This window comes from Curcuma longa, chromosome 2 (assembly GCF_044706935.1).
Source record: "Curcuma longa cultivar G26 ecotype Majalengka, Jawa Barat chromosome 2, ITB_CL_G26_1.1, whole genome shotgun sequence".
Taxonomy (NCBI): domain Eukaryota; kingdom Viridiplantae; phylum Streptophyta; class Magnoliopsida; order Zingiberales; family Zingiberaceae; genus Curcuma; species Curcuma longa.
The window spans coordinates 5,966,894-5,980,215 of record NC_133862.1 but is presented as its reverse complement, the minus strand read 5'-3'; the positions used below and the strand labels follow the sequence as shown (position 1 = coordinate 5,980,215).

The window sequence follows — 13,322 nt, the reverse complement described above, 5'->3', positions numbered from 1 at the left end:
TCGCCTTGAATCCATGTTTGTTCTTCTTTGTTCATGCTGACATCTTCTAATAGAGAGAATAAACTATTAGGATATAATCAAAATCTCATATTGAAAATACATGGAAAAAATTCTAAAATTATAAATGAAATATATCTTTTTGTATACAATCTAAAAATAAAATCATAAGAGCTTAAGTTCAAAGTAGACAATATCATACTGTTGTAGATGTATATATGGATTTCATCGGATTTTACATAAACATGTATTGTAAATTTCAATTTATCAATAATTTTGTATTGAGTTGTATTGAGTAAGGTTTAGAGGCATTCAATTTTAGTCGACTGTATCTCTGTTGTGCTACTCTCAGAATAATTCTTGTTTGGTTACTGTACGATCACAAGGATCGGGTGTCGGTGCTATCAAATCTGATTCAAAATTAAGATTCGAATGCTTGATTAATATGTCTAACCGTGGCATCAAATGCCCCTCCCTTTACCATCAAATCTTAGATAACACATGTTTGTCCCCGGGGCAATGGTGCAACGGTAGGACATCCGGATTGTAATCTAGGGATCCGCGGTTCGATCCCCAGCTACGGCGTATTTGCAGGAATTTTTCTCCAAATGGGGAACGCAATCAAAGGATGCTGGGCATCTGGATTGACTACCGTATGCGCTTCCCGATTTATCCTGGTGGTCGGTGGGAAACTTCCGTGGGACCGGGCCGACCACCCCCAGAGATGTGGCTACTGGGATTATCATTTTTTTTTTAGATAATATATGTTTTCATATTTACCACTTGGGATAAATCACTTCAATACAATAAATGCTTTCTTTTTTCTATTTGATGATCCATCATTTCTAGCAAAATAAAATGATGCTCTCAATCTTATTCTATTGTAGCAAAGATCTAAGCGCTCTTAAATATCAAATTTTGTTTTGTCTATTTTTTAATTTAATTTTAAATTTTTATGATTAATGGGATTAATGTTTTGAGTTTTAAGATTTATTTAAAGTTGCTTTAAGTTGGATTTGTCTAAATAAATAAATAATTTTAATGTTATTCTTATTCCCTCCCTCTAAATAAATAAAAACTAATTTTTGGAAAACTAATTTCTCAGAAACTATTTATACATAAATTATTTTGCATAGGCGCCAACTGGAGTTAGCTTACGTGGCACGCCTATATATATGCGCTGTTTAGGCGTCACTTCGTTCGTCTCGCAGCGGTGTTTATATGCGGCTACCCAGCCTTTCCCGCGCGCCGGCATCGCTGCCGACATCGCCGACCGGCATCGCCGATCTCCTCCTCTCCCTCTCCGCCGCCCGATCCCTCCCCAAAGGCCAGCAGCTCCACGCCCACCTGATCAAGTCCGGCCTCCTCTCCTCCCCCTCCGCCGCCCTCCGCCCACTCTCCAACCACCTCATCACCTTCTACGCCCGCTGCGGCCTCCCCCTCCACTCCCGCGCCGCCTTCGACGACTCCCCCTCCCCTCTCCCTCCTGCGGCCTGGTCCTCCCTCCTCGCCGCCCTCGCCCAGAACGGCCTCCCCCTCCCTACCCTCGCCGCCTTCCGCTCCCTCCTCCTCGCCGGCGTCGCCCCCTCCGACCGATCCCTCCCCTCCGCCGCCAAGGCCGCCGCTGCCATATCTTCTACCTCCCTGTCCTCCTCCATCCACGCCCTCGCTCTCAAAACCCCCTTCGCCGACGACGTCTTCGTCGCCTCTTCCCTCGTCGACATGTACGCCAAGTCTGCCCTAATTGCCGACGCCCGGCGACTGTTCGATCTGATGCCTAACCGAAACGTCGTCTCCTGGAGCGCCATGATCTACGGCTACGCGGAGTGTGGCTTCGACACCGAGGCTCTTCGCTTGTTCAAGGCCGCCCTCGCCGAGCTCCAACCTCCGGGGGTCAACGACTTCACCTACTCCTGCGTCATTAGGGTTTGCAGCACCACCACCCTCCTCGAGCTCGGCTCCAGTATCCACGGCCATTGCTTCAAGACTAGCTTCGACTCCTCCACCTTCGTCGGCAGCTCCCTCATCTCGCTCTACTCCAAATGCGGGATCGCGGAACATGCCTACAAGCTGTTCGACGAAATGCCCCAAAGAAATCTCGGCGCCTGGAACGCAATCCTCATCGCCTCGGCGCAGCACGGCCACACCCGCGCCGCCTTCGCCCGCTTCCGCGAGATGAAATCCGCCGGCTTTGCCCCAAATTTCATCACTTTCCTCTGCCTGCTGACCGCCTGCAGCCACGCGGGGCTCGTCGACGACGGGAAACGCTACTTCGCCTCGATGGCGGAGCACGGCATCGAGGCAGGGCCGCAGCACTACGCGGCGGTGGCGGACCTCCTCAGCCGGGCGGGCCGCATCAGGGAGGCGGTCTCCTTCATCGAGGCGATGCCGATTGCGCCGACGGAGTCGGTCTGGGGCGCGCTCATCACCGGGTGCCGCATCCACAAGGACGCCGACACGGCGGCGTACGCGGCGGGGAAGCTGTTCGAAACGGGGTCTCTGAGCTCGGGCGCCCACGTGCTGCTCTCCAACGCGTACTCCGCGGCGGGCCGGTACGCGGAGGCGGCGCGGGCGAGGAAGGCGATGCGCGACCGCGGCGTGCGCAAGGAAACGGGGCTGAGCTGGCTGGAGGCCGCCGGAAAAGTCCACACCTTCGTCTCCAGCGACAGGTCGCACCCGAGGTCCGACGAAATATACGCGAAACTGGAGGAGGTGGAGCGGAGGATGGAGGAAGCCGGGTACGTGGCTGACACGAGGGAAGTCCTTCAGGACGTCGGCGGGGAGGAGAAGAGGGCGGCGATAAGGTTCCACAGTGAGCGGCTGGCCATCGCGCTGGGCCTGCTCCTGGTGGCCGACGGGCAGCCGATAAGGGTGATGAAGAACCTGAGGGTGTGCGCCGATTGCCACACGGCCATCAAGTGGCTGACCAAATGCACGCCGGGGGTGGTGGTGGTGCTGAGGGACAACCACCGCTTCCACAGCTTCCACCACGGCGACTGCTCCTGTGGAGACTACTGGTGATGCAACCCAACCTTCTTCCTCAGTTCAATAACTTCCTCAATTTACAAGGGCAATTCTGCCTCCCTAAACCTCGAAAAAGACTTCCGGCGTCGTCGTAAACAAACCGACGAAAGAGGAAAAGAAATCAAGAGCGATCGATTGATAGATCGAGTCCAAAAGATAGACGAATTTAGAATCTATTGATCCAAATTGGTAAACAGAAGAACATGTCTCGACCTTTCTCTTGGCACGATATGTACACCACCACCACCACAACAATTTGGAAGAAACAGAAGGAAACAAACATCCCAATGCAAACAAAGTGATACGATAAATGTTTACGATAATTTCCCAGCCGACGCGAACATCCAGCCATCCTTGATGAGTTTGGAGCTGAGGGATGTGAACCTCTCCCTCGAGTACTGCCTCGACGCCTTCCTCCAGTCTGTTCCAGCCTTCATCATCGCCGCGAACTCCTCGTAGCTTATTTTGCCATCCTGCAGGCCAGGAACTAAGCTCTCAGTTCTTGTTTCAATCTAAATTAGGTTTCACAAGCAGCAGTGATATGGGGGCACAGACCTTGTCGGTGTCGACGTTGAGGATTATCGCGTAAATTACTTCATCATGGTTTGGGCCCAGGTCATCTGCCAAGCAACTCCTCAGCTCTTCAATCTCTATGTATCCGCTGTTGTCCTGATCGAAGTATCGAAAGGCCTCACGCAGGTGCCCATCGTTTCCGATCCTTTTCAGGTGGATCGAGATCGTGACGAATTCTCCGTAGTCGAGGGTGCCATTTCCATTGACACCAGCCTGCCAATGTAGACGAGTTCAGTATCATTAGCATTATGAGGTGCGATGGAAGTGAAACAGGTTGAAACTCACTGCCTCCATTAGTGTCTTCAAATATGAATCGGGAACCGAGTGGCCAAGCTTATGCAAGCCGCGTTTGAACTCCTCGAGGGTTATCTTGCCCTTGTTGTCGATGTCCATACTCTCGAACATATCCTTCATGTTCGCAACTTCCTCAGTCGACAAATGCTCCGCCATGACCTGTAAAATTATCGCAGCGAATCGGTTATAACTAGCAACCAGACGTCAGCAACCAAATGACACACTATCGATAACCTTGAGAGCTTTGTTTTTGAACTTGTTCATCATCGAAAACTGTTGAAGTCGCGCCCGAACAGTCTCACCGAGATTGACATTGGGGGCCTTCTTCCCATTTTGCAACCAAGGATGATCTAAAAATGCAATGCAAGTGATACATGACATGATCTAGCAATGCAATCCTCAGATTGAAGGACAGTGAGTGAGTGAGTTACTGAGTAATACCAAGAACTTGTTGAGCCGTTAAACGTTTGTCTGGATCGCGTTCGAGCATTCGTTTGACGAGGTCTTTAGCATAGTCGGAAACCTTAGGCCACGGGTCTCTTTTAAAATCGACAACCGAACGAATGATCGCCTCCGCAACTCCATGTTCAGTCTCTCCATAAAATGGTGGTGTACCGGATAGCAAGATGTAGAGGATGACTCCTGAGCTCCAGACATCAACTTCAGGGCCATAGTTTCGGAGTAAAACCTCAGGAGCCATGTAATAAGGACTGCCTACAATCTCAGTGAACCGCTCACCTGCACATTTGACACACTTCAATAAAAGATGAAATTCATCACCCCAGTGATCCCACACGATCGGTCCACAATACACAATCATCTGTGAGGAGGTAAATCGAAAAATTACAGATCACGACGGAAGAGGACATTGCCTCGGCTTCGTCGAGATTCGACCCTTGCCTACTTTACGATGGTGCGGATGACGGCTATTAAATTATAGAATGAATTACCTGGTCTGAAAAATTGGGAGAGGCCAAAGTCAATTGCTTTGAGAGGGGCATTCTCCTTGGTGTCTCCGAACAGGAAGTTTTCCGGCTTGAGGTCCCGGTGCATCACGCCGTGCCGGTGGCACATCTGGACCACCTCCACGATGGTGCGGATGACGGCGGCGGCGGCGCGCTCGGTGTAGCGCCCCCTGGCGACGATGCGGTCGAAGAGCTCGCCGCCCTCGCAGAGCTCCATGACCAGGTGCACCGCCACGTCGTCCTCGTACGTCTCCTTGAGGCTGACCAGGTTGGGGTGCGCCGGCAGGTGGCGCATGATCTCCACCTCCCGCCGCGCGTCCTCGATGTCCACCGTCGTGCGCAGCTTCCGCTTGGAGATGGACTTGCAGGCGAAGCGCTCGCCGGTGGCGCGGTCGGTGCAGAGGAAGGTGGTGCCGAACTCGCCACGGCCGAGCTCGCGGCCGAGCTCGTACCTGGCGGCAATGTCGCCGCCGCTGGGGCACTGGAGGACGGCGAAGCCAGGCGCGGCCGCGCGGTGGTAGCCCAGCGAGAAGGGGTTCATCCTCTTCGTCTTCCTCTTCTCCTTCTTCCCCGCCGCCGCCGCCGAAGCCACCTTCTTCATCTCTGGATCGACGGGAACAGCGTAGCAAATTCCCATTGAATCAAAGCTTCGATCTTTTGCAAAAATCTTGGATTTCGAAGCCAAAATCTGAGCTTTTCTCTACCCTCTTCTCGATTGAAACCCCAACTTGATGCCAGGATTAAGGAAGAGTCCCCAGTTATATCTCGCAGAGGAGTCAAACAGAGGAGATCGCCGGCGATTTTAATACGATTAATTGGCCAACGACGTCGCAGTAGGATTTGAAGAAAACTAACGTGAAGAACAGGGCTTGGACTTGGTTTGACTCTCGTAAATAATTTTGGACTTCGTTGACTAACGTGAAGAACAAGGCTTGAATATCCTTGAGATTCTCGTGACCCTAATTATCTAATGACCCTTATTTTAAGGGTCTAATGGCACCTTGTGGAACTCTTAAAAGATGAAATCTATCGTTCTAAAAAAAAAATAATAAATCCAGCCCGGTCCCACGAAAGTTTCCCACCGACCACCAGGGTAAGGCAGATAATAAATCCCAATCAGTGTGATGACCTCCACGGAAGTTTCCCACCGACCACCAGGGTAAGGCAGCCAATCCAGATGCCCAGCATCCTTTGATTGCGTTCTCCATTTGGAGAAAAATTCCTGCAAATATACCGTAGCTGGAGATCAAACTGCAAGTCCCTGGGTCATAACCCGGATGTCCTACCATTGCGTCATTGCCTCGGGGACTGAAATCTATCATTCTAATAATTTGATATGATTGTCCCCACGACTATGTATGAGGAAATAAATCGAGAAGTTGCAATTGATTACAATAAAGGAGGACCTTACTACAGCTTCGTTGAAATTCGACCCTTATCCACTTCAATAAATCTGTTCCATCGTAACCAACTCAATTATGTCCCAGAGATAACTTATGGAACTCAATCCCTAGTAGGTTTGTCAGATAATTGGATAACAATGCTGATCCCCGATATAATTTGTATTTTACAATTAGCAGATCATGTCGATTTATAATTATTTTGTGCCTTGATACATCTGGCTTCTTCTCTCAGGAATAGAAGATTCGTGAGACCGCTAAAGTGGCAGATTCATCTTTTGCAAAAGAAAAAAAGAATAGAAGATTCTATTCATTTCTCATCCTATCCTAAAATCATAAACATATGATGTTTATAGCTAATTAGTTATTTTTTCCCTATTTATACACAACAATATAAATCATATCATTCAAGTGAAATTAATGCTTTCTAATACGATTATTAGCTGGAGACAGATTTCAATTTTGGTGCTTCAGCCATGGTCGTCAATTCCAAGTCTTGCTGTTTCTTGAGGTATCGTCGTGCAGTAGCATCGACTATCTTCATTACGAAGTTTATGAGCACGAGCCAGATCACGCTGTTCCATATCAAAGTGAAGGATAAGTTCCAACGCTTTGCCTACGAACGAGCGAGAATTGGATTGGATATCGACTGGAAGTGAAAAGATTGTATTTTTTACAAGATAAGAGATCAACTAACCATTCCATCTGAGATGGTCAATGCTGAATCGGAAGATGGTAGATACTTCTCCTGAATTATGTTGAGGTTGGAAGCCAGCTTTGTTAGAAGAGGCGGGAAACCGGGGATCGATATTAGCTTATTCTCCAACCATTCGAATATTTCGTTGTTGAACAAGGAGATGATAAAAACTGCCTGGAAAAATAAAACAATAGAGTTATCTCCCTCAATGAGTGGCAAAGATAGATTTCCAAACAAATATAAAAAGGCTAATGAACCTGAATGTGGGTCTTGATTATTGCTTTTCCGATCATGGTTGCTAGAAAGAACTTCCAAAATGGGATTCCAAAATGTCCACAAGTTATACCGGCAAGATCGAAGAGTGGGTTAGGAACCTACAATTGCAACCATCACAAAAGTGAGGATGATTCATGAGCAGCTATTTCATTATGCACAACTCTTTTGACTACTAGGGAATGAATACATATCGACATTGGAATGATACAAACCGAAGCTAGTAGTAGTATTGTGAAGAAGTTAAGGCGTCGGAACTGTGAAAGAAGCCAATGCTTAATTGGTTTCAAATAAGAGGAGAAAACCCCATCTTCTGACGAAGCAGGATCTAGTTCTGCCAATGTCTCCACTTTGTTTTCAGACGAGCGAGCTGCAATACTTCTCATGTGTCAGTACAGTTTTTGTAGTAAAACTAAGTTGCTTAATATTCAAGGAACCGATAAATAGAAAAAACAAATCATTAAAGTTAACATGCCTTTTTTTGGGTATCAGGTAAGAATATTTAGTAACAAAATCAAGACTTAAAAGGTTTTTTTTCTTGTTTTCCAACAGATGGTAAACTCTAAACAAGTTAGTAATGGTGCATTCACTGTTCAAAATTAGATATATCTTGCTGAAAAATCTTTGCAAAGATTTTAATTCTTCCTACGTAGGGTATAGTGTTGCTAGTAAATGTCATTCCTGTCATCATTTATGGAGACACTGTAAGGCTATAAGCACATTTTAATTTCAGCATCAAGAAACAGTTCATGATCTTATCCCAAGAGAGACAAAACAAGGATCATAAGAAAGCCGAAACAAGGTGCCTTGATCAGGAAATAGCCTCACGTTCAATACGGTGTGGTGTGGGGAGAGCTCATGCTCAAAACCAAAAACAAACAAAAAAAAAAAGATATAGGACGTTATTTAGCAGTAGAATAAGACGCCATTTCTTTTTGGCATGTAACTACATCTTTTAGAAGAGTCTTTGCTCATGTGCATTATCCAAAGATTTTTTTGAGGTTGGAAATAATTATAAAGGCATTCCAGTTCAATAGTGATACATCCGACAGTCTACTATCAGAAATTTTAAGGATTTTGTAATAAATTTTGAGATACATCATACAGTCTACAATATTGATTCATATTCCATATATCCCAAAGTTGTTTTTGTCCCAAAAAATGACCAGGAAGGCCCTAATGTAACATATTCCAAGAAAATAAGCAAGCAGCACCTATAACTAGATTTTCCTCCAAGATACCCCTGTCTAGATGTTTTAATAGAAAATTAACTATATCTAACTTTTAAGAAAAATAAATAAAATAAAATGAATATGAGTTGCAAAATCTATGTATTCTGTTGAGAGTTTTTTGGCCCACCTAGATGGTTTCTCCAGAAAGGGGTATTTGGAGAAAAACAAAGCAACAACCATCAAGTATATGCAATTTTCAAATAACAGGTTCTTTTGGCATACTGTTCTAAAATTGTGGCTTCTAGTAACCAGTAATTCTGGAGGCATGGGATCTGGCCAATTATGAATGTGAAAAATCAACAAAATCAGAAGGATGTCAAAGTGTCTGACGCTTTGTTAATTCATAACAAAGTTTTAGGCAAGGACTTACCTGCTCTAGAGATGAAAAAAGGAGGAAGTTCACCAAGTGCAGTACCCAACCCCCAAAGGAAAGCCTCTAGTTGAACATGAGGTAGTATACTGCTCATAGAAACTCTAACTCGGGAATCAGGTAAGGAGGGATAGACTGGAGCTCCAAAATCAGAACAGTGTTTTTCGAGCCATGAAGGACCAGATTTAAACTGTATGGTGTCATATGGTGCACGTTTTAGATCAACTCGACCACACTGTGTGGCTTTGATTGTAAAGAAGGCAATGTGTGGGCCCAAATAGAGTACGAATGTGTGTAAGCCAGAACCTACAGAAAAAATAAAACAAGTTAATTAGAAAGGAAGAACGCAACAAAGAAGTACCAAAAAGTGTTAAGCACACATGGCATATACAAAACAAACTTTTATCACGTTTGTATTGTTTCAACTGATAGAATGGCAAGCTAGATGATTTTGCAGAATATTATTGAAATAATCTGGTTTAAAGTGCAAAAACTTGACATCAACACTAATACATTATATGAACCACAAAATTGGATACAAGATTAAATATTTTCCATGGTGCCATAAGTCAATTGCTATAAAAGAACCACATATGCTACAGATTTGTTTTGGCTTTACCAGTCTCAACATCACTCATTTTTTACCGCAAAACACCTAAGATCTCTTTCATAGTAAATTTTCTAAATATTTTGATAGCCAATCAGTGGCAGGATGAAATCCATATAGTTGATCCATAACAGCTGGGCCTACCATATTGCCGTTTTGATGTAGAAGTGTGATGATAAAAAATGTCAGAGAGAAGAAATAACAGTTCTCAGAAACAAAAGTCAAATCCAACCAAGTGATAGCCTTTTTAAATATAGTTGACTGGTTATGATATTTGAAACAGAAAGATAACAAGTGAAATAAATAAAAGAATACAATGTGATTGCAAGACAGTTCCTGAAGAAGACAAACATTTTAAATTGTGTCCTACCTACCCAAAGAAGATAATTGAAGATGATTAATCTTCAAGTTAAATAATAAGTATCGGTTTGTGCCATTACATAATGCTGAAGATTAGAATTTTCTGATTTTAATATTCAGTGAGTTACTCCCTGTATTTACAAACCTTCAACAGACCAGATATATGTGTTAGCTGCTAAGTTGTATTGGAGAAACAACACGAGTAAGACAAAAACTTAAAGAGTACACCTAATTACTTAAACTCATGAATCAGTAGCATGAGAAGTTCATTTTTTCTGGAGGGTGCAACAACAGTTAACTGAAAACGAACTTACCAAGCCCAATCGATGATGCTATCCCAAGTGCCACCCACCATAACATAAATTTTGCATATCTAGTGAGCTCTTGAATGTGCTGCAAGAATGTCAAAAGTCAACAGAATAATACTATGTAATTATAGATTTATTTTAACAGTATGAACAACAGCTCTTACAAAGACCTTCCTAACCTCTTACAAACAATATAAATAATCTTATAATATTATTAGAAAAAATATAATATCAAACAAAAAAAGTAGTATATTACAGCTCAATCTATAGAATATCGCTAAGTGTAACTCATACAATCCATTGACTAATTTCATCCACTAGCAAAATTTTAGCGAATATTGATAGATCAATGTAATGGCATATAAAAGATATAAAATTAAGTCGCAAGAATACCTTCCCTTGGGGGCCATACTCATTCGTGAAAAGAAGTCCAATGGCCAATAATGGTATAATCAAGAACAAGAGCACACCGCCTCTAGTGATAATATATACAAGTGATCTTCTTAAATATTGCAATGTAGCAAGTATGAATAGCTGCAGCGTCCTGAAGGGCTGAGTTGTCAAGGTCAAATTTTGTAAATCCATTTGATGCTTTTTCTGAAGTTCTGCATAAGGAAACAATAGAATTTAGCCAGGCATATCTAAAAAGAACTAAGTTTATAATGAAATTTTAACAAAATAGTCATATTTCTACAGTGTGATATGATAACTACAGAAAATCATTTTACATTGTTTCATTTTCTCGAAACTCAAGGGTCATATAGCAACAGCTAACAAAATGTATTTGAGTTATGGGCAGATGGTGATGAGTGGATGTGTAACATAAAAAAAACACATCTCAATAGAACCATTTTTCTCAAGTGAATTTAAAATCATTGTGAGAGATACTTTTTGCCAACAATTTCAGCTAGCACATCCTGATATGAATAGGTTGCACTTAGTCCTTTGGTACAAAGCTTTGCAATCACTGAAAAGAGCATTCATGATGTTCTTCTAATTTGAGGAGTTTAAGAAAATAAACTGACAAGCTCGACAAGATATTTTATAAGGAAAAAAAAACACTTGTTTGATAACATTCATGATTTTCTTCTGTTTGGAACCGTTTGAAATTATGTAACTCTAAGGGTTGTATTGGTAATTTTAATATTTATTTAAGTTAGTGGGCGGAGGGGGCTACCTAGGGTTTCTAGAGAAGGAAGAAACCTAATTTCCCACTCAACAAGTTAGTAGAGTTGTCGTTCTTCCTTGCGTGGTATTTTCGCGACTTCCTATCCGATGCAAGCTCCCCATCCGATACAGATAGAATTTTTTTTTAAACAATTAACGTTTTTTTGTTCTCCATTATCCAGCTAGGTTGACTCTCTCTATTTCTTCTCATCCCAAGAGCAGAGTTTTATGCTAGCGGCATGCTTCCCGAGAATTTTATAGATCACGGAGAGCTATTCCAAGCCAAGAAATCAAAAGATAACATAGAAATACCACCGGAGGAAAATTCCCCTAATTCTCGAAACAGCAACGAGGCTAAAAAGTTTCTAAGCATACGCTAACCAGAGATCACAGGCGCCAGATCCACAGACGGCTCCTGAGAACTCGCGGGCGCCTCCCCGGGGTCCATCTTCGCCTACAGTGCCAAATCCCAGAAGCGCGCCGGCGATCTCAACCCTCGATCGAGCGCCGGAAGGGGGAGGAACCGAACGGGGACGTAACCGGCGACGGCGATATCTCGGCCGGAAACCTACTTCCCGTGCGATCCTTGAATCGAGCAGCAACCTGCGGGGTGCCGATTTGGCGTCGTCGGATCGCAGTAGATGCGACGAAGCAAGCAAGCACGCGAGTGTCGTGTTCCCCAAGCATCTCGCGTTGCACACTTGCACTTAAATACCTGAGGCCAAAAAAGCGAAAAAGACATTTTGAAAACAAGTCCCTTTATTTTCCAGAATCACATGATTCTATCTTTATTTAATCATCCACCTCGCGAGCAAACGATCGGTCGAGATTAGTTCGATCAGATCCTACGGTTCTAAAGGGCTTATACCGTATCATTTTTCTTTTTCGCCTTCCAATTTGTCTAAATTTAAGAACCAGTCACATTCATTTTTCTTAAATATAATTAATTATTTTAATTTAAACATTGCCGAGTTCTTTGCGGGTGAAAAATATTTTATTCATATTTAAAATTATTAAATTTAGGTCGAACTCGAATAATAATAACAATGTGAAAGATGATAGATCAATCATTAATATCAAGGGGCCAAATTATTTACCCTCCTCTCCATGAGTTGGCACAATTGGTGAAATCCACCATCCAGCGATTTTACACGATCGATATCACGATCATCTGTGAAGAGACAAATCGAGAAACTGTAGTTGATCATGACAGAAGAAGTATTGTCTCGGTTGCAATTTTATTCTGTCATAACCAACTCAGCTATGTCCTAGGAACGAGTTGACACAATTGGTACTTACATGAGTGTTTGTTATAATGGATCTTGGGGTCAACTTTCATCGATGCAAAATGTCTTATTTAGGACAAATGCTCCTTGAATGTATAAGGCCATCCTGAGGGCTCCGTGCAAAAGAATTATTTGTGTTAGGGCATTTCTCTTCTGCAAAAGGTGAAATCCACCACTTCAGTGGCCTCATATGATCAGCCTCACGATTTATTTGTATTGGATAAATTTTTTATAGTGGCTGGCTCCATCGCCGAAACGGCTCCATATCAGAAAATTCTTTAAGGAATTTTTTGAAGACACGATATTACTATATTGATAAAAATCTACTGTCAGAATAGCACCTCAGTCAACAAAGATACATTGCTTGGATATTTCTCTCTTCTTCTTGTGTTCACTTTTTGTGTGCAACCTTATGCATCCAAATTTATTATTTAGTTTTTATATCACAATGGATTAATAACTAGTAATATTTCACAACAATAGAACAGACAAAAAACACACACACAATTATAAATTAATATTTGAAATAATTCAGGAACATTCAACAACAATAAATAATAATTTTTTAAAAAAATAACAAATATAAGACGATAATTCTCATTATTAATTTCTCATTCTTGTAGGCCAAGAATTGCAAAGCACACACTAATTCCCCCCGTTGAGCTTGGCTTCCGCTTCGATATCCTTAAGGTCGGGCACGATGCAAGCTTGGGCACACATGGTGGCGCAAGGCACGTTGCCGATCTTACCGTTGGCGCATCGGTCATAG

The 13,322-nt window shown here is 43.2% G+C and overlaps 3 protein-coding genes across 5 annotated transcripts; 1 reads left to right on the top strand and 2 right to left on the bottom strand.

Annotated features, from left to right (window-relative positions):
* Nucleotides 1-1,218: 1,218 nt before the first annotated feature.
* Nucleotides 1,219-3,210, top strand: LOC141822494 (putative pentatricopeptide repeat-containing protein At5g52630). Its single transcript, XM_074709943.1, has one exon. The coding sequence runs from the start codon at nt 1,219-1,221 to the stop codon at nt 3,016-3,018; it is 1,800 nt and encodes a 599-aa protein (XP_074566044.1). The 3' UTR covers nt 3,019-3,210.
* Nucleotides 3,211-3,335: 125 nt separating this feature from the next.
* LOC141817486 (calcium-dependent protein kinase 20-like) lies at nt 3,336-5,490 on the bottom strand. Of its 2 annotated transcripts, XM_074705138.1 has the most exons (7): nt 5,446-5,490; nt 4,839-5,415; nt 4,330-4,626; nt 4,123-4,238; nt 3,880-4,047; nt 3,577-3,807; nt 3,336-3,494 (listed from the first exon to the last, which is right to left on the bottom strand). In XM_074705138.1, exons 1-7 carry the CDS (start codon nt 5,488-5,490, stop codon nt 3,336-3,338), a joined length of 1,593 nt encoding a protein of 530 aa, XP_074561239.1. The 2 variants fall into 2 exon arrangements, with proteins under 2 accessions (XP_074561239.1, XP_074561233.1); XM_074705132.1 differs by having other exon boundaries at nt 4,839-5,490.
* A 1,050-nt stretch (nt 5,491-6,540) lies between these two features.
* On the bottom strand, nt 6,541-11,934 carry LOC141821910 (vacuole membrane protein KMS1-like). 2 transcript variants are annotated; one of them, XM_074709290.1, is made up of 8 exons: nt 11,649-11,934; nt 10,494-10,705; nt 10,107-10,185; nt 8,826-9,131; nt 7,439-7,593; nt 7,208-7,324; nt 6,951-7,124; nt 6,541-6,869 (listed from the first exon to the last, which is right to left on the bottom strand). In XM_074709290.1, the coding sequence occupies exons 1-8, from the start codon at nt 11,713-11,715 to the stop codon at nt 6,693-6,695; spliced, it is 1,287 nt and encodes a 428-aa protein (XP_074565391.1). In that variant the 5' UTR covers nt 11,716-11,934; the 3' UTR covers nt 6,541-6,692. The 2 variants fall into 2 exon arrangements, with proteins under 2 accessions (XP_074565391.1, XP_074565392.1); XM_074709291.1 differs by having other exon boundaries at nt 6,541-6,828.
* Between the last annotated feature and the right edge of the window lie 1,388 nt (nt 11,935-13,322).